At 45.3% G+C, this 22,908-nt stretch overlaps 1 protein-coding gene across 1 annotated transcript in view; it reads right to left on the reverse strand.

Moving 5' to 3' along the window:
• Rhbdl2 (rhomboid like 2) overlaps positions 1-22,908 on the reverse strand; it is a 48,377-nt gene that overhangs the window by 18,584 nt on the left and 6,885 nt on the right. Inside the window, exons 2-3 of the mRNA XM_042681264.1 lie at positions 8,408-8,671; positions 3,811-3,959 (exon numbers count right to left, since the gene is read on the reverse strand). Of these exons, the coding sequence (XP_042537198.1) occupies positions 3,811-3,959; positions 8,408-8,650 (392 nt within the window). The 5' untranslated portion in view covers positions 8,651-8,671. The remainder of the gene's footprint in view (positions 1-3,810; positions 3,960-8,407; positions 8,672-22,908) is intronic.

The following is a 22,908-nucleotide window of genomic DNA, read 5'->3' on the forward strand; positions in this document are numbered from 1 at the left end:
CTTCATGCATGCTAGGCAAGCACTCTACCACTAAGCCACATTCCCAGCCCTTTCTCATTTTTTTGTGGGTCATGAGGCCTGAACTCTGGGCCTGGGCGCTGTCCCTCAGCTCTTCCGCTCAAGGCTAGCGCTCTACCACTTGAGCCACAGCACCACTTCTGGCTTTTTCTGCTTATGTGGTGCTGAGGAATCAAACCCAGGGCCTCATGCATGCGAGGCAATTGAACCCAGGGCCTCATGCATGTGAGGCAAGCACTCTACCACTGGACCACTTTCACAGCCTCCAGCCCAAAATTTTAACTTTTTTTTTTTGGTAGGTATTGGAGCTTGAACTCTGGGCTTGGGTGCTGTCCCTGAGCTCTTCAGCTCAAGACAAGTGCTCTACCTCCTGAGCCACAGCACTACTTCCAGTTTTTTGCACCCGGCCCATTTTCTATGTTTTAATAATTTTTTTTGTCAGTTGTGGGGCTTGAACTCTGGACCTGGGTGCTGTCCCTTAGTCTTCAGCTCAAAGTGAGAGTTCTACCACTTGAGCCACAGCAACACTTCTGGTTTTCTGGTGGTTAATTGGAGATAAGAGTCTCATGGCTTTCCTGCCCAGCCTGGCTTTGAACCACAACCGGCAGATCTCAGCTTCCTGAGTAGCTAGGATTACAGGTGTGAGCTACCTTAAAAAAAAAAAGAAAAGAGAATTTTAGAAATATAAATAAGCTACTCAGGAGGCTGAGATCTGAGGATCATGATTCAAAGCTAGTAAGAGCAGAAAAGTCCAGGAGACGCTTATCTCCAATTAAACAGCAAGAAGTCAGAAGTGGAGCCCAGGTCTCAAGTACTAGAGTAATAGCCTTGGGCAAAAAGGCTCAAGGACAGTACTTAGGACTTAGGAGTTCAAGCCCCAGAACCAAGCACAAAAATAACTAAAACAAACACATAAATAAATAAAAATGAAAAATAAAAATGTAACTAGAGTGCTTGTCTATCATGCAGAAGTCCATGGATTTGATTCCCCAGCAGCACAAAAAAAAATTTTTTTAAAGTTACTTTTCACAGCAGCTGTAATTGGTATCTTTTCTCCTCTCATATACTATAGTTTAGCATGTCATATATTTGAATGTGTGAGGATTTTTTTTTTTTTTTGCCAATCCTTGGTCTTGAACTAAGGACCTGGGCACTGTCCCTGAGCTTCTTTTGCTAAAGGCTAGCACTCTATCACTTGAGCCATGGCACCACTTCCAGCCTTTTCTGTTTATGTGGTGCTAAGGAATTGAATCCAGGCCTTCATGAATGCTAGGCAAGCGCTCTACCACTAAGCTACCTTCCCAGCCTGTGTATGGATTTTTAATTACACTTTTTATATATGTAAATATATATGTATGCGTGTACACATACAAATGTGTGTGTGTTGTGTGTTTCTGTGGTGGTGGGGATGGAATCCTGGCTGTATGGCATGCTTGGCAGATGATCTACCACTGCGTTATATCTCCAGTCCAGTAAAATACATACATACATACATACATAATTTTGCAGGTACAGGGCCTTGACATAGTACTTTTACTTGGTTTTTTTTTTACTCAAGGCTGATACTTTAGCACTTGAGCTGTACCTCCAGTTCTTTTTTTTTCTGGTTAATTAGAGATAAGAATCTCTTAGAGGGGCTGGGAAGGTGGCTCAGTGGTAGAGCCGCATGCCTTGCATGCCAGAGGCCCTGGGTTTGATTCCTCAGTACCACATAAGCAAAAAGAAAAAAGCTGGAAGTGGTGCTGTGGCTCAGTGGTAGAGCGCTAGCCTTGAGCTGAAGAGCTGAGGGACAGCGCCGAGGCCCAGAGTTCAGGCCCCATGACCGGACCCAAAAAAAAAAAAAAAAAAGAATCTCTTAGATTTGGGCCTAATGTCAGTGGTTCACGCCTGTAATCCTAGCTACTCAGGAGGCTGAGATCTGAGGAGTGCAGTTCAAAGCCAGCTTGGACAAAAAAGTCTGTGAGATTCTTATCTCCAATCTCAGAAAACCAGAAGTGGAGCTGTGGCTCAAATAGTAGAGCACTGGTCTTGAGCTGAAGAGCAGAGGGATAGCACCCAGGCCCAGAGTTCAAGCCCCATGACTGACAAAAAAAGAATCTGATCTATCTAGGCTGGCTTCAAACCATAATTATCAGCCTCCTGAGTAGCTAGGATTACAGGAATGAGCCACCAGCACCAAGCTTCCAATAAAAATATTATATAATAAAGTTCTTTTTTTTATTTCTTCTTTGTGGTGTCTGTCCTGGAGCTTGAACTCAAGACCTGGCTTTTATGCTCAAGATTAGAGCTCTGCCACTTGCACTACAGCTCCACTTCCAGCTGATATGAGGATCGCGGTTCAAAGTCAGCCCAGGCAGGAAAATCCATGAAACTCTGATCTCCAATTAATCACCAGAAAATCAGAAGTGGTGCTGTGGCTCAAGTGGTAGAGCTCTCACCTTGAGCTGAAGATCTCAGGGACAGAGCCCAGGCCCAGAGTTCCAGCCCCACAACTGACAAAAAAAGAAGAAGCAGCAGCAGCTCTGGAACAGTGCTCAGGCCTTGAGTTCAAGCACCAGGATTGGCACACACACACACACAAAAGCTCAAAGTCAAAATAGATGTCAGAGAATTGTCCACACTCTAGAAGCTTTCACCTTAGCTTTAGAGCATAATAAGTATCTAGCAGGTCACTGCAGAGTTCTCAAGGCACACCCTGCAGAATGGGTCACTCATCCCCTGTGGCCTTGTGTGCACCCAACCACAATATCAGTGTCCAAGACACTGAAGAGGATGTGGAGTGGAACTCACACCTGTAACCCTAGCAACTTGGAGGCTGAGAACGGGAAGATCATCATTTGAGACCAGGCAGGACAGAAAAGTCCTTAAGACTCTTTTTCAGTTAATAGTTGGGCAACGTGGCCTGTACCTGTCATACTGTTATATGGGAGGCTGAGATTGGGAGGATCTTGGTGCCTAGCCAGTCTAGATAGAAAATTCTAACAGACTCCTACCCCCACAGAAAGATGCTGGGTGAGGTTGCACGTACCTCTCGTTACAACTATGATGGGAATCCTAAAACAGAAGAACTGAGGTTTAGGTGCAAGCCCGGCAGAAGGTGAGATTCTATCTCAAAAATAACCAACACGCTGTCTTAGCAAGCATGAGGCCCTAGTTCAATCCCCAGCACAAAAAAATCATAATACTCAACACAAAAAAGGGCTAGAAGGGCTGGGAAGGTGGCTCAGTGGTAGAGCGCTTGCCTTGCATGCATGAGGACCTGGGTTGGATTCCTCAGCACCACATAAGCAAAAAGAAAAAAGCCGGAAGCGGCGCTGTGGCTCAAGTGGTAGAGCACTAGCCTTGAGCTGAAGAGCTAAGGGACAGCACCCAGGCCTAGAGTTCAGGCCCCACGACCGGACCCAAAATAAATATTAAAACAAAAAAAAAGGCGAGAAGCATGACTTGGCAGTAGAACACCTGCCCATCAAGTGGAAGGCCCTGAGTTTAAATCCCAATACTACAAAAATCACACACAAAAACAGAAACAACATGTATGTCTATCATGGAAAGATATACTAGTTTGATGGAGACCTAAAACATAAAGAAGATTAGAAAGATAATCTAGCCTAGCACCAATGTCAAGCCCATAATCCTAGCTCAGGAGATGAGATCTTGAAGACTATGATTTGAGGCCAGGATGGGCCCAGCACTGGCACTAAACAATAAATGACATGAAAGTGCTAGAACATGTGAGGGTGACAATGACTGATAATCACCTGTGACATCAGTGACTGAGCTACCCCTCCTTACCCAGCATGAACCAGCATGTATGAGAGAAACCTCCAGGCTTCCTCCCTCTTCTCAGGACGGTAGGTAAAGGGACTTTCCAGTATGCCAGTGTCCAAGGTGATCCACTGTTTCTGAGGCTTCCACACCGCATAGTAAATAAACACTGCCAGCTGTGAGGGAGGAGCAGGCATGAATGTTAACCACACCTTGCCCATTAAAGCACACAGCAGTGGGGTATTGAAGTGATTAGCCACAACACAGACTGGGCTTACAAGATGAACACAACTAGATTTTTCCACCCACTGTGACCACAGCCTCCTTTCTCCCTGATTGGGAGCATCAATAGATCATAATGTAAAAAAAAAAAAAAGGGGGGGGTGGAAATGTGGCTTGCTGGTAGAGTGCTTGCCTCGCATGCATGAAGCCCTGGTTTCAATTCCTCAGTACCACATAAATAGAAAAAGCAGGAAGTGGTGCTGTGACTTAAGTAGCAGAGTGCTAGCTAGCCTTGAGCAAAAGAAGCTCAGGGACAGTGCCTGGGCCCTGAGTTCAAGCCTCAGGACTGGCAAAAAAACAAAACAAAACAAAACAAAAAACCAACCTGAATCAGGCACAGGTGGCTTACACCTATAATCTTAGCTACTCAGAAGGTTGAGCAGCCTTAGCGAGAATGTCTCTTGGCAAGAAAATCTCTGAGACTCATCTCCAATTAACCACTGAAAAGCCAGAAGTAGGAGTTATGGCTCCCTGAGTACAAATCCCAATACTAGCACCAAAATAAATAAATAAAAATAAAAGCCTTGAATGAATCACCTCTCCTGCTCTTTGATACCTTGTTGTCTAGCACTGGGTTCTCCATCACCCTCCTCCTGCACTCACACTCACACAGAAAAGTGGCAACACTCCCATAACCAAATGATGGCCAATGTCCCAAAGACAACATCAGACGCCCTTCACTCGGTGATACAGTAAGATGTGCACCTCACCAGTGCTGGCCTTGCCCTGAACCCTTAACTCCAATCTAATTATGAGAAAAAGACATGGGATAAACTCAGACTGGGAGACATTCTCTAGATACCTGGGCCTCATAACCTCCAAGGCTGGGAAAATCCACTGAGAAGTGGTCATTAGTCAGAGGAGGTTGGGGAGACAGGACAACTAAATGTAGCATGAAACTCTGGATTTGAGGGAACCAGAGGAAGAGAAAGGGGACACTAATGGGAAAAGTGGTAAAATCCAAGTAGTCTGGGCACTATTTAGTTAATAACCCAGATTAGAGCTGGAGGCATGGTTCAAATGGTAAAGGACCTACCTAACAAGCTTGAAGTTCTGAATTCAAACCCATGACCTTCAGAGACAGACAGAGAGAGAGAAAAGGGGGGAAAAAAGAAATGTTTCCATTAGGAAAAGAGAATTTTACCAGCAGATAATCTTAGTGTAGATCTGCCACTCTTTCTACCAACTTGCCTTATAGATTTTTGACTTAGACACCTATATAAATCATTGGAGCTCCTTCATTCACACCCTATTGTTTCTGAGTTTCTAGAGAACTATGCTAATATCATCCCTAATAAGGAAGCTCCTAAAGCCATACCTCACAGGTAGGCACACACTGCCAATTCCTCCCTAAGACCTCACCACATCAGAGGATGAGCTTGGTATCTGAGGAAGCTTGATGAATGCTAGCACACTCCTTAAGGAGTACCCCTGGGGAGTCCTTTAATCTCCCTGAACCTTGCATTCTTTTCTGGAGCTCAAGAGAACTGAGCAGAAGCCAGGTGCTGGAGAATCATGCTTGTAATCTTAGCTACTCAAGAGGCTGAGATGAGATCTGACAATGATTGTTCAGAGCCAATTAAGAAAGTGACTTTTTTTTTTTTTTTGTCCATCATAGGGCTTGAACTCTGGGCCTAGGCGCTATCCCTGAGCACGTCAGCTCAAGGTGAGCACTCTACCGCTTGAGCCACAATGCCACCTCTGGTTTTCTATTGGTTTATTGGAGAGAAGAGTCTCATAGACTTTCTTTTTCTTTTCTTTTCTTTTCTTTTTTTTTTTTTGGGGGGGGGGGTCCGGTCATGGGCCTGAACTCTGAGCCTGGGTGCTGTCCCTCAGCTCTTCAGCTCAAGACTAGCGCTCTACCACTTAAGCCACCGAGCCACTTCCGGCTTTTTTTTTTTCCTGCTTATGTGGTGCTAAGGAATTAAACCCAGGGCCTCATGCATGCAAGGCAAGTGCTCTACCACTGAGCCACTTTCCCAGCCCTCATGGACTTTCTTGCCTGGGCTGGCTTTGAACCTTGATCCTCAGATCTCAGCCTCCTGAGTAGCTAGGATTACAGGTGTGAGCCACCAGCGCCCAGCTTGAGAGTCTTATTTTCAAACAATCAGCAAAAAGCCAGAAGAGGAGATATGGCTCAAGTGGTGAAAAGCAAAGAGCCAAAGAAGAATGTTAAGGCCCTGAGTTAAACAAATCCCCAGGAGCTGGGAAGTTGGCTCAGTGGTAGAGTGCTTGCCTTGCATGCCTGAGGCCCTGGGTTCAATTCCTCAGCACCACATAAGCAAAAAGAAAAGAGCCGGAAGTGGTGCTGTGGCTCACGTGGTAGAGTGCTAGCCTTGAGCTGAAGAGCTGAGGGACAGTGCCCAGGCCGAGTTCAAGCCCCACAACCGGACCCAAAAAAAAAACAAAAAACAAATCCCCATGTTTCCTGTTAGGTCCAAATAGCCAGGTGTCCTGAGCTTAAGACCCTAGGCCAGTGCCTTGACTTAAGATCACTCCCGCCTTACCCTCTCTCCTAGCCTGGCTGTAACCCATTTGGCTTGCAACAGACCAGGGCTTTGACAGACACCCCTGTCTTCCTCCCTCTGTCTCTTTGGTTGTGATCCATTTTCCTGTTATCTATGTTCCACCATTGTTCCCTCCCTTCCTCCAGCAGCAACCCGTTTCAGAGGTTTCTATGTCTCACCATTAGTTACTTTTGTACCAAGCCCTACCAGAGAACTCCAGCATTCCCACAATCCCACTATAAAATGTCATAGCCAGTACAGGGTGATGAGGCTCTAGCTCTAGGTGGTCACTCCCCTCCACAGACTTTCTCCCAAAGAAACCTGTGCTGGTATTGAGGCATCTCCTCGTCTAGTCTCTGTGCCTTTTGAATCTAACATTGCCCAAAGTGGACATCTTTGGAGAATCCTACTTTTTCCCCTCTGAATTCAAGATAGCTGTGACTGTTCTAAACATAAACCGACAGTAACTTTACCAGTCAGTCTAAGTTGGTTCACAAGATAAAGCCAATTTGCAACTCCAGGGTTCCATGATTTATTTTTTTTCTCTTTCTCTCTCTCCTTCCTTCCTTCCTTTCTTTCTTTTTCTTTCTTTTTCTCTCTTTCTCTCCCTCCCTCTCTCTCCCTTTCTTTCTTTCTTTTTCTTTTTTTCTTGTCAGTCGTGGTGGCTGAACTCTAGGCCTGGGCACTGTCCCTCAGCTTTCCAGCTCAAGGCTAAAGCCCGACCACTTGAGCCACAGCACCACTTCTGGCTTTTTTTCTGCTTATGTGGTATTGAGGAATTGAACCCAGGACCGCATGCATACAAGGCAAGCACTCTACCACTGAGCCAACCTCCCAGCCTACTCTTTCTTTTTCTTTCTGTTGTGTTTTCTGGGGTTTGAACTCAGGGCCTGGGTTGGCTCTAAGCTTCTTTGCTCAAGGCCAGTGCTCTACCACTTAAGCCACAGCTCCATTTCCAGCTTCTTTTGGTGATTAATTGAATATTAAAGTTTCATGGACTTTCCTGCCCTGGCTAGATTCCAACTGTGATCCTTAGATCTATACCTCCTGAGTGGCTAGGATTACAAGCACAAGCCACAGGTGCTGGCAGGTTCTTTGGTGTCTAAGGACACTAAGGACCCTATCCGCTGAAATGAATCAAGGCCACTGAAATAATCACTGCTGAGTAGGAGCTTTGTATAAAGAATGAAGCCTAAGGCTTGGTTGACAATGACCAGAGAAAAGGCAGCTGGGAAAGGATCCCCTGGAAGGGGTGGGGAGGAGGGTAGATGGTGTAGAACTTTGTTTGTTGCCTATACTAGAGCGTTTTGTTGTTGTTGTTAGTCCTGGGGCTTGAACTCAGGGCCTGGGCTTCTTTTGCTCAAGGCTAACACTCTACCACTTGAACCACAGTGCCACTTCTGGACTTTTCTGTTTATGTGGTACTGAAGAATCGAACCCAGGACCTCATGCACGCTAGGCAAGCACTCTACTCCTAAGCCACATTCCCAACCCCAATACTAGAGCTTTAACTCAGGGTCTTGAACTCTTGCTTGGCTTTTTCTGCTCACGGCTGGTACTCCACCACCTGAGCCACAGCTCTACTTCTGGCTTTTTGCTGGTTTTGCTGGTTAATTGGAGATAAGAGCCTCAGGAACTTTTCTGCTTGGGCTGGCTTCAAACTGGAATGCTCAAATCTCAGCCTCTGGAGCAGCTAGGATGACAGGCATGAGCCAGCAGCCCCTGCTGGGAGCTCTCTCACATACCCAGTCTCTTCTCTGCCTTGGCCCCTCTCGTCCTTCTGCGCCCACTGCTTCCTGTTGGAATGTAGGCTAGTGCCTACTGCCAGTGTTTACCTCAGCCAAGCTGATGGAGATGATGAACAGTGGAGGTGGGAGGCAGTTGGCCCTCTCCAGGTAGGTTCTTCGGACATGTTCAGGAAGCATCCACTTGGAAACAATCCTATGGACCTTTCTGCTCTTGGGGAGATCTTTACCCCCCAGACCCTCTCTCATTTTCTCTTCCTCCGGCTCTTCTTTCCTTTCCCTCTCCATATTCAGAGTCACACTCTCCATCTCCAAATCCTGAGTAGCAGCCATGGTGCTGGGTTCTTCCTCCACCTAAAAAGCAAAAAGGGTTGGCACTTTGATCTGCAGGCAATGGTTCTTTCTTGAGTTCTCTAGCACGGAGAGGCCACTGCTGGGAGTCCAGGTCTTTCCTGGGTGTAGATAGAAGGCAGATGAAGATGGAAAAAAATCATATAAAACTCCTAATTGGCCTCAATTTGAGTTTTCCCTGTATTGTTTTACATTTTATAGCAGAGTCTGGACTAGTTAATTTTTTTTTTCAATCATGGGGCTTGAATTCAGAGGAAAGGCATTGTCCCTGAGCTTTAGGCTAGTACCCTACCTCTTTGAGCCACAGCTTCTGGTTTTCAGGTAGTTAATTGGAGATAAGAGTCTCACGGACTTTCCTGTCCTGACTGGCTTTGAACCACAATCCCCAGATCTCAGCTTCCTGAGTAGCTAGGATTGCAGGCATAAGCCACCAGCATCCAACTTGGACTGTTTCAATTTTTAAAAATAAATTTTAGAAGCTGGGGAATGTGGCTTAGTGGTACAGTGCTTGCCTAGCATGCATGAAGCCCTCGGTTCAATTCCTCGGGTAAACAGAAAAAGCTTGAAGTGGTGCTGTGGTTCAAATGATAGAGTGCTAGCCCTGAGCAAAAGAAGCTCAGGGACAGTGCCCAGGCCCTGAGCTCAAGCACAGGACTGATCAAAAAGATAATAATTATGTTATTGACACGTACAAAGTGGTTTCATTGTGGCATCTCTGTGCATGTGCGCAGTATATCCCCTCACCCTCATTCCCTCCGTCTCTTTTGCCCTCCTCCTTCCCAACACAATAGGCTTCATTGTTCTATTTTTCTTTTTTCTCTTTCTTTTTGTTTATTTTTTTCAAGTCCTGAGGCTTGAACTCAGGGCCTGGGCACTGTCCCTGAGATTGTTTTGCTCATGCTAGCACTCTACAACTTGAGCCACAGCACCACTACTGGCTTTTTCTGTGTATGTGGTACTGAGGAATCAAACCCAGAGCTTCATGCATGCTACGCAAGCACTCTACCACTAAGCCTCATTCCCAGCACTCATTGTTCTATTGTTATACATGCATATAAGTACTTGAATCATAGTCACCCTCTAACACTCTCTCCAATCACCCTCCCTCTTGTAATTGTTTTTAAAAGCATGGAATCTAGTACTCCTATGTCTTAGGCATGTAATAAATTTTGTGTATTCTTTTCCCTAAGAAGTAAATTTAAAAAGGAAGTGTTAGGCATAGTGGTACACACTGTAATCCCAGAACTTGGCAGAAGAAGTAGAAGGATTGAGACTTTAAGGCTAGTCTGGGTTACATACATAATGAGACCCTGTCTCAAATAAATAATAATAAACAAAACTTTTAATGTAAAACTAAAAAGTAAAAAGCATGTGGTATGAAGCCAGGTGACTAAAGTTAAAACACAGTACTAACCAGCATAAAGGCCCTTCCTCTAGTTTAGGAAGCATTCAAAAACCTGCCCATCTGAAAACAACAACAAGACATTCAGACTGTCTGAGTCTCAAATTACCCCCTTTATATTAAGCATTAAACTAGGGCTTTGCACTTGCTAGGTAGGTATATTACCATATGACCATGCCTACAGCCCCTTTTTTCACAGGCTTTAACTTTCCTACCTCTTCTCCAGGTGGCTGGGGATGCCAGACACATATACCACAGTGCCCAACCATTGGTGGAAATGGATTCTCTCAAACTTTTATTCATTGCTGCCCTCAAACCTCAATCCCCCAATCCCTACATCCCAAGTAGCTATGATTGAGTAGATTTGAGCCATCATACTCAGTTTCAAATTACTTTTCTTAAAAATTACAGTTAGCAGCCAATGCCAGTGGCTCACGCCTATAATCCTAGCTATTCAGGAGACTGAGATCTGAGGATAGCAGTTCAAAGCCAGCCCAGGAAGGAAAGTCAGTGAGACTCTTATCTCCAATTAACCACCAGAAAACCAGAAGTGGCACTGTGGCTCAAGTGGTATAGCACTCGCCTTGAGCTAAAGAGCTCAGTGACAGCACCCAGGCCCAGAGTTCAAGCCCCATGACTGATAAAAAAAAAATATGGTAAAAACCAGGTGCTGGTGACTCATGTCTGTACAAATCCTAACTAGTTAGAAGGCTAGGATTTGAAGATTGAGGTTAATCAGAAAGCCAGAAGTGGGGTTATTGTTCAAGTAGTAGAGTGCTAGCCTTGACCAAAAATTCTCAGGGACAGCACTCAGGCCCTGAGTTCAAGCCCCAGAAACACACACACACACACACACACACACACACACACACACACACACACACACACACACACACACACACACTATAGTAAAATACAAAGAACATGAAATTGACCACTTTAACCATTTAACAGTGGCAGGCCCAGAGTTCAAGCCCCATGACTGATAAAAAAAAAATATGGTAAAAACCAGGTGCTGGTGACTCATGTCTGTACAAATCCTAACTAGTTAGAAGGCTAGGATTTGAAGATTGAGGTTAATCAGAAAGCCAGAAGTGGGGTTATTGTTCAAGTAGTAGAGTGCTAGCCTTGACCAAAAATTCTCAGGGACAGCACTCAGGCCCTGAGTTCAAGCCCCAGAAACACACACACACACACACACACACACACACACACACACTATAGTAAAATACAAAGAACATGAAATTGACCACTTTAACCATTTAACAGTGGCATTGCGTATATTTATTGTGTTGTGCAACCGCTACTACCATCTAGTTCCAAACTTTTATCATCACCCTCCACATCCCCCAGACATATAAAATAGTCATTCCCCAAACCCTCTTCATCTTGCCTTGGCACTCACTAATCTGCTTCCTGTCTCTGTGGATTTATCTATTCTGGACATTACATATCAATGGAATTATATGACACGTGGCTTTTGTGTCTGACATCTCTCAGTTAACGTAGTATTTTCAGGCACTGATAGCTCATGTCTATAATTCTAACTATGTCAGAGGTAGAAATCAGGAGATTACATTTGGAGGCCAGCCTGGGCAAAAAGTCCAGTTCCTTTTCTCATTCTGCAGCTGGGCACAGTGGCAAGTGCCAACAGGTCCCAAGCAACATGCAAGGCTGAGATTGGAGGATCACAGTGCCAGATCAGAAAAGCCCAATCTCCAATACTCTGTCTCCATGGAAAAGAAGCTGGACACAGTAATATTTGTGTCTAATCCCAGCAATAACAGAAAGCCTAAAGAAGGGGTGGGTCATAGCTCAGGCACACATCCAGGGAAGAAAAGCCTATTTCAAAAGAGCCACTTTGTGGAAAATGAACTATACAATTTGTGCATGAGGATGAGAGGGAAAAACTGGGAGAGAGGGAGGGAAAGGGTGATATCCAAATAAAATGTACTCATTACCTGACATGAAACAGTAACCCCTCTGTATACACCTTTATAATAACAATTTTTAAATATTTTTAAAAGTAGCTACTGATAGGGCTGGGAATGTGGCTTAGTGGTAGAGTGCTTGCCTAGCATACATGAAGCCCTGGGTTTGATTCCTCAGTTCCACATAAACAGAAAAAGCCAGAAGTGGTGCTGTGGCTCAAATGATAAGAGTGCTAGCCTTGAGCAAAGGAAGCTCAGAGGCAGTGCCCCGGCCCTGAGTTCAAGCCCCAGAATGGGCAAAAAAAAAAGTAGCTAGTGATATAGGGCTGGAGATATGGCTCAAGTGGTAAGAGTGCTAGACTAACAAGCAAGACAGCTCTGAGTTCAAACCCTGGTAGCACAAAAAAGAAAAAAAAGCATAATATTTTCCAGGTTCATTTGTGTGGTAGCATAAATTAGAATTTCTTTCCTATTGCAGATGAACAATACTGTACTATATCAACACACCACATATTTTGTTTATTCAGGAATATTAGGTTGTTTCTACCTTTTGCTAATGTAAATAAGCAGCTATGAACATCACTGTGCAAGTTGTTTTTGTTTTTGTTTGTTTGTTTGTCCATTGTGGGGCTTGAACTCAGGGCCTGGGCACTGCACCTGGGCTTTTTTGCTCTAGGCTAACATTCTACCACTTTGAGCTACAGTGCCACTTCTGGTTTTCTGGTGACTAATTGGAGACAAGGGTCGCACAGACTTTTCTGCCTGGGCTGGCTTCAAACTGTGATTCTCAGATCTCAGCCTCCTAGTAGTTAGGATTGCAGGTATGAGCCACCAGCACCTGGCTGCCATGCAAGTTTTTGTCTGAACAACCTGCTTTCAGTTCTTCATGGCACATCCCCCTAAGTGGCATGGTTGGATCACATGGAAATCCTATGCTTATTGGGAAACCCTCAGATTCCATTTGAAGGAGAAGATGATGATAGTAGTCACCTCGTGGCATTGATGGGAAGATTGTTTGAGATAATGTATGTAAAGCACTTGGAAGAACATCTGGCTCACAGTAAACACTGTAATTATTAGTCATCATTGGCAATGGACAGACGGGTGGGTGTGTAGATGGCTGCATGGGGCGATGGAAGGATAGAGCTGAGCCCACAGCTCATTTTCACAGGCAAGGTATGGGGAGTCGGATCAAATCGAATTAATTTCCAATTAAAGCTTATTAGGCAAAGTTCCACATTGTCATAAGTTATATTCAATGCATTCAGGAAAAAGAATCCTTTTATTTTTCTTTTCTACAGAAAAATTTTCAAAAACCAAACTCTTTTTCTCCACCCTCCCACTCAACCATGCACCACAGGCAGACATTAAACCAGTTCACATACAAGCTATTTTTATAAATTCTTTTTTTTTTTTTTTTTGGTCCAGTCGTGGGGCCTGAACTCTGGGCCTGGGCACTGTCCCTCAGCTCTTCAGCTCAAGGTTAGCGCTCTACCACTTGAGCCACAGCGCCACTTCCGGCTTTTTTCCTTTTTGCTGATGTGGTGCTGAGGAATCGAACCCAGGGCCTCATGCATGCGAGGCAAGCGCTCTACCACTGAGCCACCTTCCCAGCCCCTATTTTTATAAATTCTTTGAATATTAACAATTGTTTCTCTCACTTTTGCCACCTTTTTTTTTTTTTTTTTTTTTAAGGCAGGGCTATGCAATGGTGCCATGTTTTCTGGGCTGGCCGTGAACTCACAACCCCCCTATTTATAATCCTTCTTCTTTTTTTTTTTTTTATTGTGAAAATACTGTACAGAGGGGTTACAATTACATGGGCAAGATAATGAGTACATTTCTTTTTTTTTTTTTTTTTTTTTTGCCAGTCATGGTGCCTGAACTCTGGGCCTGGGCACTGTCCCTCAGCTCTTCAGCTCAAGGCTAGTGCTCTACCACTTGAGCCACAGCACCACTTCCAGCTTTTTCTGCTTATGTGGTGCTGAGGAATCGAACCCAGGACCTCATGAATGCAAGGCAAGCACTCTACCACTGAGCCATCTTCCCAGCCCCAAAACAGACTACATTTTTTTTCATTTTTTTTTTTTTGGTGGGGGGGGTCCCGTAGTGGGGCATTAACTCTGGGCCTGGGCGCTCTCCCTCAGCTCTTCAGCTCAAGGCTAGTGCTCTATCACTTGAGCCACAGCTCAACTTGCGGCTTTTTTCTTTTTGCTTATGTGGTGCTGAGGAATCGAACCCAGGGCCTCCTACATGTAAGGCAAGCGCTCTACCACTGAGCCATCTTCCCAGCCCTATATGAGTACATTTCTTATCAAGCATTGTAGCCTCCTCCTTTGTTTCCCCTTCACATCCCTTCCCATTTCTCCCCCCCCCCATCCTATAATCCCTCTTCTTATCACTAACAATGAACCACAAAAAGCCAGAAGTGGAGGTGTGCCTCAAGTAGTAGAGTGCCAGACTTGAGCAGAAAAAGCCAAATGTGAGGTAGAGTGTGAGGTCCTGAGTTCACCAGTTCAGTACTGTGCAGTAAATACATCCATGCATGCATACATGCTGCATGCATACAGGCTTGGAACGTAGCTCAGTGCTACAGTACTAGCACATGGGAGGCTACAGTTCAATATCCAGCACTGCCAAAAAAAAAAAAATTAAGGGCTGGGAAGGTGGCTCAATGGTAGAGTGCTTGCCTTGCATGCATGAGGCCCTGTGTTCAATTCCTCAGCATCACATAAGCAGAAGTGGCGCTGTGGCTCAAGTGGTAGAGCACTAGTCTTGAGCTGAGGAGCTGAGGGACAGTGCCCAGGCCCAGAGTTCAGGCCCCCAGGGCTGACCAAAAAAAAAAAAGTAAATTAAAAATAGTTCAGGCAGGGCTGGGAGGTTGGCTCAGTAGTAGAGTGCTTGCCTTGCATGCATGAGGCCTTGGGTTCGATTCCTCAGCACCACATAAACAGAAAAAGCCGGAAGTGGCATTGTGGCTCAAGAGGTAGAGCACTAGCCTTGAGCTGAAGAGCTGAGGGCAGTGCCCAGGCCCAGAGTTCAGGCCCCACAACTGACAAAAAAAAAAAAAAAATAGTTCAGGCAGTTGCTGGTGGCTCACACCTGTAATCCTAGCTACTCAGGAGACTGAGATCTGAGGTTAGCAGTTCAAAGCCAGTCCAGGCAGAAAAGTCCCCACGAGACTCTTAACTCGAATAAACTACTCAAAAAAGCCAAAAGTGGTGCTGTGGCTCAAGTGGTAGAGCTCTAACCTTGAGCACAAAGAAGCTCAGAAACAGTACCCAGACCCTGAGTTCAAGCCACAGGACCAGCCCCCCCAAAAAAAAAATTAATCAGGAATGACTAACACTGTATGAATATGCCTCATGCTTAAAAGAAATAGAGTTCCATATTGTTAGCAACGCGAGCTTACATTTCTAACAGGAGCTAAAAATAAAGAAATAAGAATTGTATGTTCTCCTAAGAATTTCTCTTCTTTCAGATTTCAAATTTTTCCTGAATTTTTCCAACTTTAAGCTCAGCATTTTAGGTAAGTGCTTAAACATATTCTTTGTGCTGAAAAGCTATCCGGTTCCATATAGCCACAACATTCTGTATGCCTGCTTCCTCCTTCATATTGCTGTAAAGAGGTCTTCTATGTAGCTGTAGCTACATCCCAGACCTGGGTACTAGTGATTTTCTGCATTTTGTTTTGTTTTGTTTTTTGTGCCGGTCCTGGGCTCAGGGCCTGAGCACTGTCCCTTGTTTAAGGCTACTGTTCTACCACTTGAGCTGCAGCTCCACTTCTGGCTTTTTGGTGGTTAATTGGAGATCAGAGTCTCAAAGACTTTCATGCCTAGGCTGGTTTTGAATTTTAATCCTCAGATTTTAGCCTCCGGAGTAGCTAGGATTACAGGGGTGAGCCACTGGTGCCTGGCAATTTCCTGTATTTTGATTTCTCTTCAGTGACTGCAGGACAACTTCCATACCTGTTTCCCCTATTCCCTGAGCACAAAGGCCTCCTTTTAACACATCAACAGCTGCCTAGGCGGGTGTTCCTTCCAACCTCACACTCCCCACCCCTCCCACACCTTGTTTATCTCGTGTCCCACACCTGAATTTCTGAGCTCAATTAACTTGGGAATTTACCAATCAGATTGGAAATAGTGGAGAAGATTGATAATCTCCCCTATTTATTAGGTTGTGTGGAAATGGGCTGCAGAATATGAGGTACTTAGTGATGCAGCCTTTTGGAAGGCAACTGGGCCGGGCTACAACTTAGCTTCATGAGCGCCAGCCCTTGGGTTCAATCCCCAGAACAAAAAGAAAAGACAGACACGCACGTGCACGCACGCACGTACGCACAACACACACACACACACACACACACACACACACACACGGATCTACCTTTTAGGAGAATAACCTGCTTCTTAAATTCTATCCAGCAAATGTATTTGAGCAAGGACACAAAGCTATGTTCCAGCCAGGAATGGTAGTGCATGCCTATAATTACAACACTCACCGGTCAGAGGCATAAAAATCTCAAGTTTCAGGCTATACAGTGAGATCTTGTCTCAAAGAAAAAAATAACTGAGCAGTGGTGCCTCATACCTGTAATCCTAGCTACTCAGGAAGCTGAGATTTGAGGGTCACATTTCAAAGCCAGCCTGGACAGGAAAGTCCCTGAGATACTTATCTCCAATAAACCACTCAGGAAAACAAGTGGCGCTGTGGCTCTAGTGGTAGAGTGCTAGACTTGAGCTGAAGAGCTCAGGGACAGTGCCCAGGCACAGAGTTCAAGCCCTATGACCAACAATAAGTAAATAAATTAAATAATAAAAAAAATTAAAAATGGGGGACTGGGAATGTGACTTAGTGATAAGAGAGAAGAAGAAGGAGGAGGAGGAGGAGGAACAGCAGCAGCAGCAGCAGCAGCAGCAGCAGCAGCAGGTGCTGCTCCAGAGGCTCATGCCTTTAGGTACTCCGGAGGCTGAGATTTGAAGTCAACCCAGGCAGACAAGGCTGAGAGACTCTTTGCTCCAATTAGCCACCAAAAAACTGGAAATAGCCGAGTGGTAGTGGCACGCCTATAATCCTAGTTACTCGGGAGGCTGAGATATGAGGATCACAGTTCAAAGCCAGCCCGGGCAGGAACGTCTATGAGACTCTTATTTCCAATTAACCACACAGGCCAGAAGTGGAACTGTGGATCAAGTGGGTAGCATGCTAGCCTTGAGTACAAAAGCTCAGGGACAGTGCCCAGGCCCAGAGTTCAAGCCCCAGGACTGGAAAAATAATAATAATAATAATAAGTAAAAATAAAAATAAAGCCAGAAGGGGCTGGGAAGGTGGCTCAGTGGTAGAGCACTTGCCTTGCATGCTCGAGGCCCTGGGTTCAATTCCTCAGTACCACATAAGAAAAAAGCTGGAAGTGACGCTGTGGCTCAAGTGGTAGAGTGCTAGCCTTGAGCTGAAGAGCTGAGGGACAGCGCCCAGGCCCAGAGTTCAGGCCCCACGACCGGACCCAAAAAACAACAAAAACAACAAAAAATAATAATAAAGCCAGAAGTGGAACTTTGGCTCCAAGTGGAAGAGCATAAGTCTTTAGCTAAAAAAACCCAACCAAGAGTGTAAAGCCATGAGTTCAGAGTTCAGTACCAGCACAAAAGGGGAGATAAGGACAAGGAAGGCAAGAGAAAGGAAGGGAAAGGAAGGGAGAGAGGGAGAAAAGAAAATGCTGGGGCTGAGAATGTGGCTTAGTGGTAGTACTTGCCTAGCATACATGAAGCCTTGGGTTCGGTTCTTCAGTACCACATAAACAGAAAAAGCCAGCAGGGGCACTTGGCTCAAGTGGTAGAGTGCTAGCCTTGAGCAAAAGAAGCTTAGAGACAGTTCCTAGGCCCTGAGTTCAAGACCCAGGACTGGCAAAAAGAAAAAGGAAAGGAGGAGAAGAAAATGCTGCGTTCTAGTGGTGTAAACTGAAGATCTTATTAGTGAAAAAAAGTAAATAACCTAAATATGCTTTAGTGAAGATGTTGTATTTTCTGATAGTTCCAATTTTTTTTTTCGCCAGGCATGGGGCCTGAACTCTGGGCCTGGGCGCTGTCCCTCAGCTCTTCAGCTTAAGTCTAGCACTCTACCACTGGAGCCACAGCGCCACTTCCAGCTTTTTCTGCTTATGTGGTGCTGAGGAATCGAACCCAGGGCCTCATGCATGCAAGGCAAGCACTCTACCACTGAGCCACCTTCCCAACCCCTCCAATTCTTATATTGTATTGACATTTTCTCACCAATGTGCCTGCCCCTGGGTCCAAAGTGTGCTTCCTAGGGCCTCACAAAGCAAGTCATTAATTTTGTCCTTGCTCAGGTGTGGCCTGCACATAAACTCCATAGATTCCATAGGTCAAGGCTGGGATACTGTTTCTGGAAACATTATAGATTACGTGCATTTTCAGAATCCCAGCTGAACAAAACCTGGTTGCCCAGACAAGACTAGTGGCTATGATTCCAGCACAGGAGAGTCTCATGAGATATAAATGCACCCACACTGTTCTTGGTCGCAGGGTCACTCTCTGGATGGATATTCATGGCCCCGACTGTGCTTTCTTACTCATTAAGCAAAGACCATGCAGGTTCCTTGAGCTTTCTGTAATGCTGGTATAATGCATGGCTTGCTGAGCAATGAGCCAGTGAGTAAGTTGCTACTACCTAGAGCCACAAACATGCAAGATCAAAGCTGGGTGGCACTGCTCTCAATGTACTTGCTCTACCTGTAGAAACAACTGAGATAGGTTGTTCTAGTTTAAAATTGCGTTTTTTCAGCTGGGTACTGATAGCTCATGTCTGCAATCCTAGCTACTCAGGAGGCTGAAATCTGAGCTGTAGCTCAAAGTGGGAGAATTCTAGCAGGGACAGTTCCCAGGCCCTGAGTTCAAGCCTTATGACCACCAGAAACAACAACAAAAAATGGAGCTGTTTCTCAGCAAACCAAGAAACAACATAGGGTGGACCCACTGATTCCAGAAAGCCCAGGTACCACTTAACTATCAAGTGATTTGTTTTATAAATCTTTCCAACTCCCCAAACAAGAAACACTTTCATCTCTGCTATTGCATAAAATGCATATTACATAAAGAATCATAAAGTGGAGAAACATCTAGGTAGAGTAAGAGCTGGCTCAGGAAAAGCCAGTTGTTCAACTCATTCATTCCCAGCCCCCCACTCCCCACACCCCCTGGCCCTCACGGGCAGCCAAGAAAATGCTGAGAGAGAGCAAGGTTCTCTCATGACATGGTTCAAAAAGAAATATACTTATTACCTGACTTAGGTAACTGCAATCCCTTTGTACATCACCTTTATAATAACAACAAAATATATTTTTTAAAAGACTGAAGCCAGGCCAAGAAGCTGGTGGTTCACACTTGTAATCGTAGCTACTCAGGAGGCTGAGATCTGAGGATCGAAGTTCAAAGGCAGCCTGGGCAGGAAAGTCCATGAAACTCTTATCTCCAATAAATTACCAGAAAACAGGAAGTGGCGCTGTGGCTCCAGTGGTAGAGTGGCAGGTTTAAGCTGAAGAGCTCAGGGACAGTGCCAGGCCCAGAGTTCTAGCCCCACAACAGACAAAAACAAGCAAAAAAACCTGCATGTGTTCAACCTGCAAATGTCAAGGTGTTCTAGAATATCCTATCAATAACATGTATGAAGTAGTTAATGGTAAATTCTTAGGTAATTTCTCACCTTATCTGGTTGGGCAGCAGGGACTTTTTCTTCTTTTTCTTTTTTTTTTTGCCAGTCCTGGGCTTAAACTCAGGGCCTGGGCACTGTCCCTGAGCTTCTTTTGCTCAAGACTAGTACTCTACTACTTGAGCCACAGCGCCACTTCTGGATTTTTCTGTGTATGTGGTACTGAGGAATCGAACCCTGAATTTCATGCATGCATGCTAGGCAAACACTCTACCACTGAGCCACATTCCCAACCAGGACTACCTTTTTTGTTGTTGTTGTTGTTGGTCGTGGGGCCTGAACTCTGGGCCTAGGCACTATCTCTCAGCTCTTCAGCTCAAGGCTAGTGCTCTACCACTTGAGCCACAGTGCCACTTCCAGCTTTTTCTGCTTATGTGTTGCTGAGGAATCGAACCCCAGGGCCTCATGCATGCAAGACAAGCACTCTACCACTGAGCCACCTTCCCAGCCCAGGAAGGTTAGACAACTGTTTCACAGAAAGTTAAAATCTCAGATAGAAGCCAGGTGCCAGTGGCTCACACTTGTAATCCTACTTACTCAGGAGGCTGAGACCAGAGGATCCCGGGAAAGGAAAGTCTAAGGGACTCTTATCTCCAATTAACCACCAAAAAGCTGAAACTACAGCTGTGGCTCAAGTAGTACAACACTAGCCTTGAGCAAAAAAGCTCAGGCCCCAGGACTGGCACCAAAAATAAATAAATAAATAGTTTTATTCAGGCACTAATAGCTCATGCCTATAATCCTAGGTACTCAGGAGACTAAGGTCAGAAGTGAGGTTTGAAGACAGCCTGGGCAGAAAAGTCCAAGAGACAACATTTCCAATTAACCATCAAAAAGTCAGGCTGGGGGCTGGAAGGTGGCTCAGTGCTAGAGTGCTTGCCTTGCATGCATAAGGCCCTGGGTTCGATTCCTTAGCACCACATAAGCAGAAAAAGCCAGAAGTGGCGCTGTGGCCTCAAGTGGTAGAGCGCTAACCTTGAGCTGAAGAACTGAGGGATAACGTCCAGACCCAGAGTTTAAGACCCAAAAAAGGCTGGAGGCCTGCCTAAATGGTAGAACAACAGCCAAGCAAATTCAAAGCACTGAGTCAAACAACACTGTGCAGGGGTTGAGGAGAAAAAAAAGAAAAGGAAAATAAACAAACAAACTGGAGTCTAGTTTCTATTCACTACTGCCCTGGCACAAGCACCTTTGCCTTAACTACCCTTAGGCCACAATCTTCAATGAGTAATATATTCTTTAGTTCTATAGTGTTCTTCGTCACGCAGTTATGGAGCTTCTGAAGGACAGTGGCGATAGATCACTGCCTGGCACAGCATGACCTCCATGGGAACTGTGAGGAACTCATTACTGCCCAACTGGAAGAGACCTGCACACGGAAGTGTTGAACTGCAGTTTGAGGCAGCATTTTCTGAGTTCTGACCTATACAGCTAAAAGCCTAGTGTATTTGCTTTGCAGTATGACTGGGTGAAGAGCTGTTCCCTCTTGTGAGAAGGTTCATTTCCTTTCCCATTACTCCTAAATGTTCACCCAAAGCATGGAGCACTATATACAAGCATATCAATATACAAGCACTCTACCACTGAGCTACCTTCCCAGCCTCCTGGTGACTGTTTCAAATCTTGTAAAATTTAAGTTTTATGAAGCACCTGGTTACTATCCTTGCTGTGCATTGTGTTGGAGGCCTTGGGACACTTCCAGTGCTGGTTGCTCTAGCAGACATTGAGAGTGGCATGAAATATGGAGATGAAGCACAGCTTATGAGACAAAAACAGCATGAAGCTTTAACAGGAAGCAACTTTTGTATACAAAGAAGTAACATTCTAAAATTCAGCTGTACTTCCAAGGTATCAATGGATATAAGTGTTGTAGGCTGGGAATGTGGCTTGGTGGTAGAGTGCTTGCCTAGCATGCATGAAGCCCTGGGTTCAATTCCTTAGTACCACATAAACAGAAAAGGCCAGAAGTGGCACTGTGATTCAAGTGGTAGAGCACTACCCTTAAGCACAGAGAGGCTCAGGGACAGAGCCCAGGCCCTGAGTTCAAGCCCCAGGACCAGCCAAAAAAAAAAAAAATTAAAAAGTAAATGTTGTAACCAATACAATCAGGGTGCCTTATGCCATTGGTTTGCAAATGGAACTTCAGGCAAGTGGGTGCTGGGGGAGGAGCCTGGCCTATCTGACTCCAAAGGCCCTGCGCATTCTACTGCCCCAGTGATTTCTCAGCACAAGTATTACACAAATATATACCTTCAATTTGATTTTTTAAAATCCCATCCTTTTCCTCTACCCTTACCTACCCCTTCTCTCTCTCTCTCTCTCTCTCTCTCTCTCTCTCTCTCTCTCTCTCTCTCGTCTCTCTATTATTCTGGTCCTAGTCCTAGGGCTTACACTCAAGCCCGCTCCTTGCTTGGCATTTTCACTCAAGGCTAACCACTCTACTATTTAAGTCACACTTCCAGTTTTGGCTTTTTGCTGGTTCAATGGAGGTAAGATTCTCATTGATTTATCTGCCTGAGATGGCTTTGAACTGAAATTCTCAGATCCCAGCTACCTGAGTAGCTAGGATTATTACAGATATGCACCACTAGTGCTCAGCTCTTATCTCCCTCTTCTTCTGGCTGCCCAAAGGGATCCAGACCAAACCCTGGGAACCCCCAGATGGAAGGGATAGAGGAGAACTGGCAGGTCACTACTCCTGGGGAGAGTGAGGTCGGGAATCCCCAGACCTACCAAGTGGAATACAGACGGAGACAAGGACCCAGAATAGAAAAGGATTGCCTCTCCCAGAACCCAAAAGTCCAAATCAAGCTCAGCTTCCCTTCTTCACCGGCTCTGGAGGGAAGTGGTAAGACTGACACCTTCAGGCCAACTCTTTTTTGGTGGCAAACACTTTTGGTCATTTGCTTGTGCTATTTCCTAGTTGCCCTTAAGCAAGCAGGTTTTAAATGTCTACATTGCTCTCACGCACATGCGCTCGCTCTCTCTCTCTCCTTCCTTCCTTCCTTCCTTCCTTCCTTCCTTCCTTCCTTCCTTCCTTTTCTCCCTCCCTCCCTCCCTCCCTCCCTCCCTCCCTCTCTCTCTCTCTCTCTCTCTCTCCCTGTGCTTTGTTTTGTTTTGTTTTTTAAACAGCTGGCCCACCCACTCATTGGTACCAGGCAGGTCCCTGCCAGGACTAA

Source organism: Dipodomys spectabilis, unplaced genomic scaffold (genome assembly GCF_019054845.1).
Source record: "Dipodomys spectabilis isolate Male_0828 unplaced genomic scaffold, ASM1905484v1 ptg000002l, whole genome shotgun sequence".
NCBI classification, from domain to species: Eukaryota; Metazoa; Chordata; class Mammalia; order Rodentia; family Heteromyidae; genus Dipodomys; species Dipodomys spectabilis.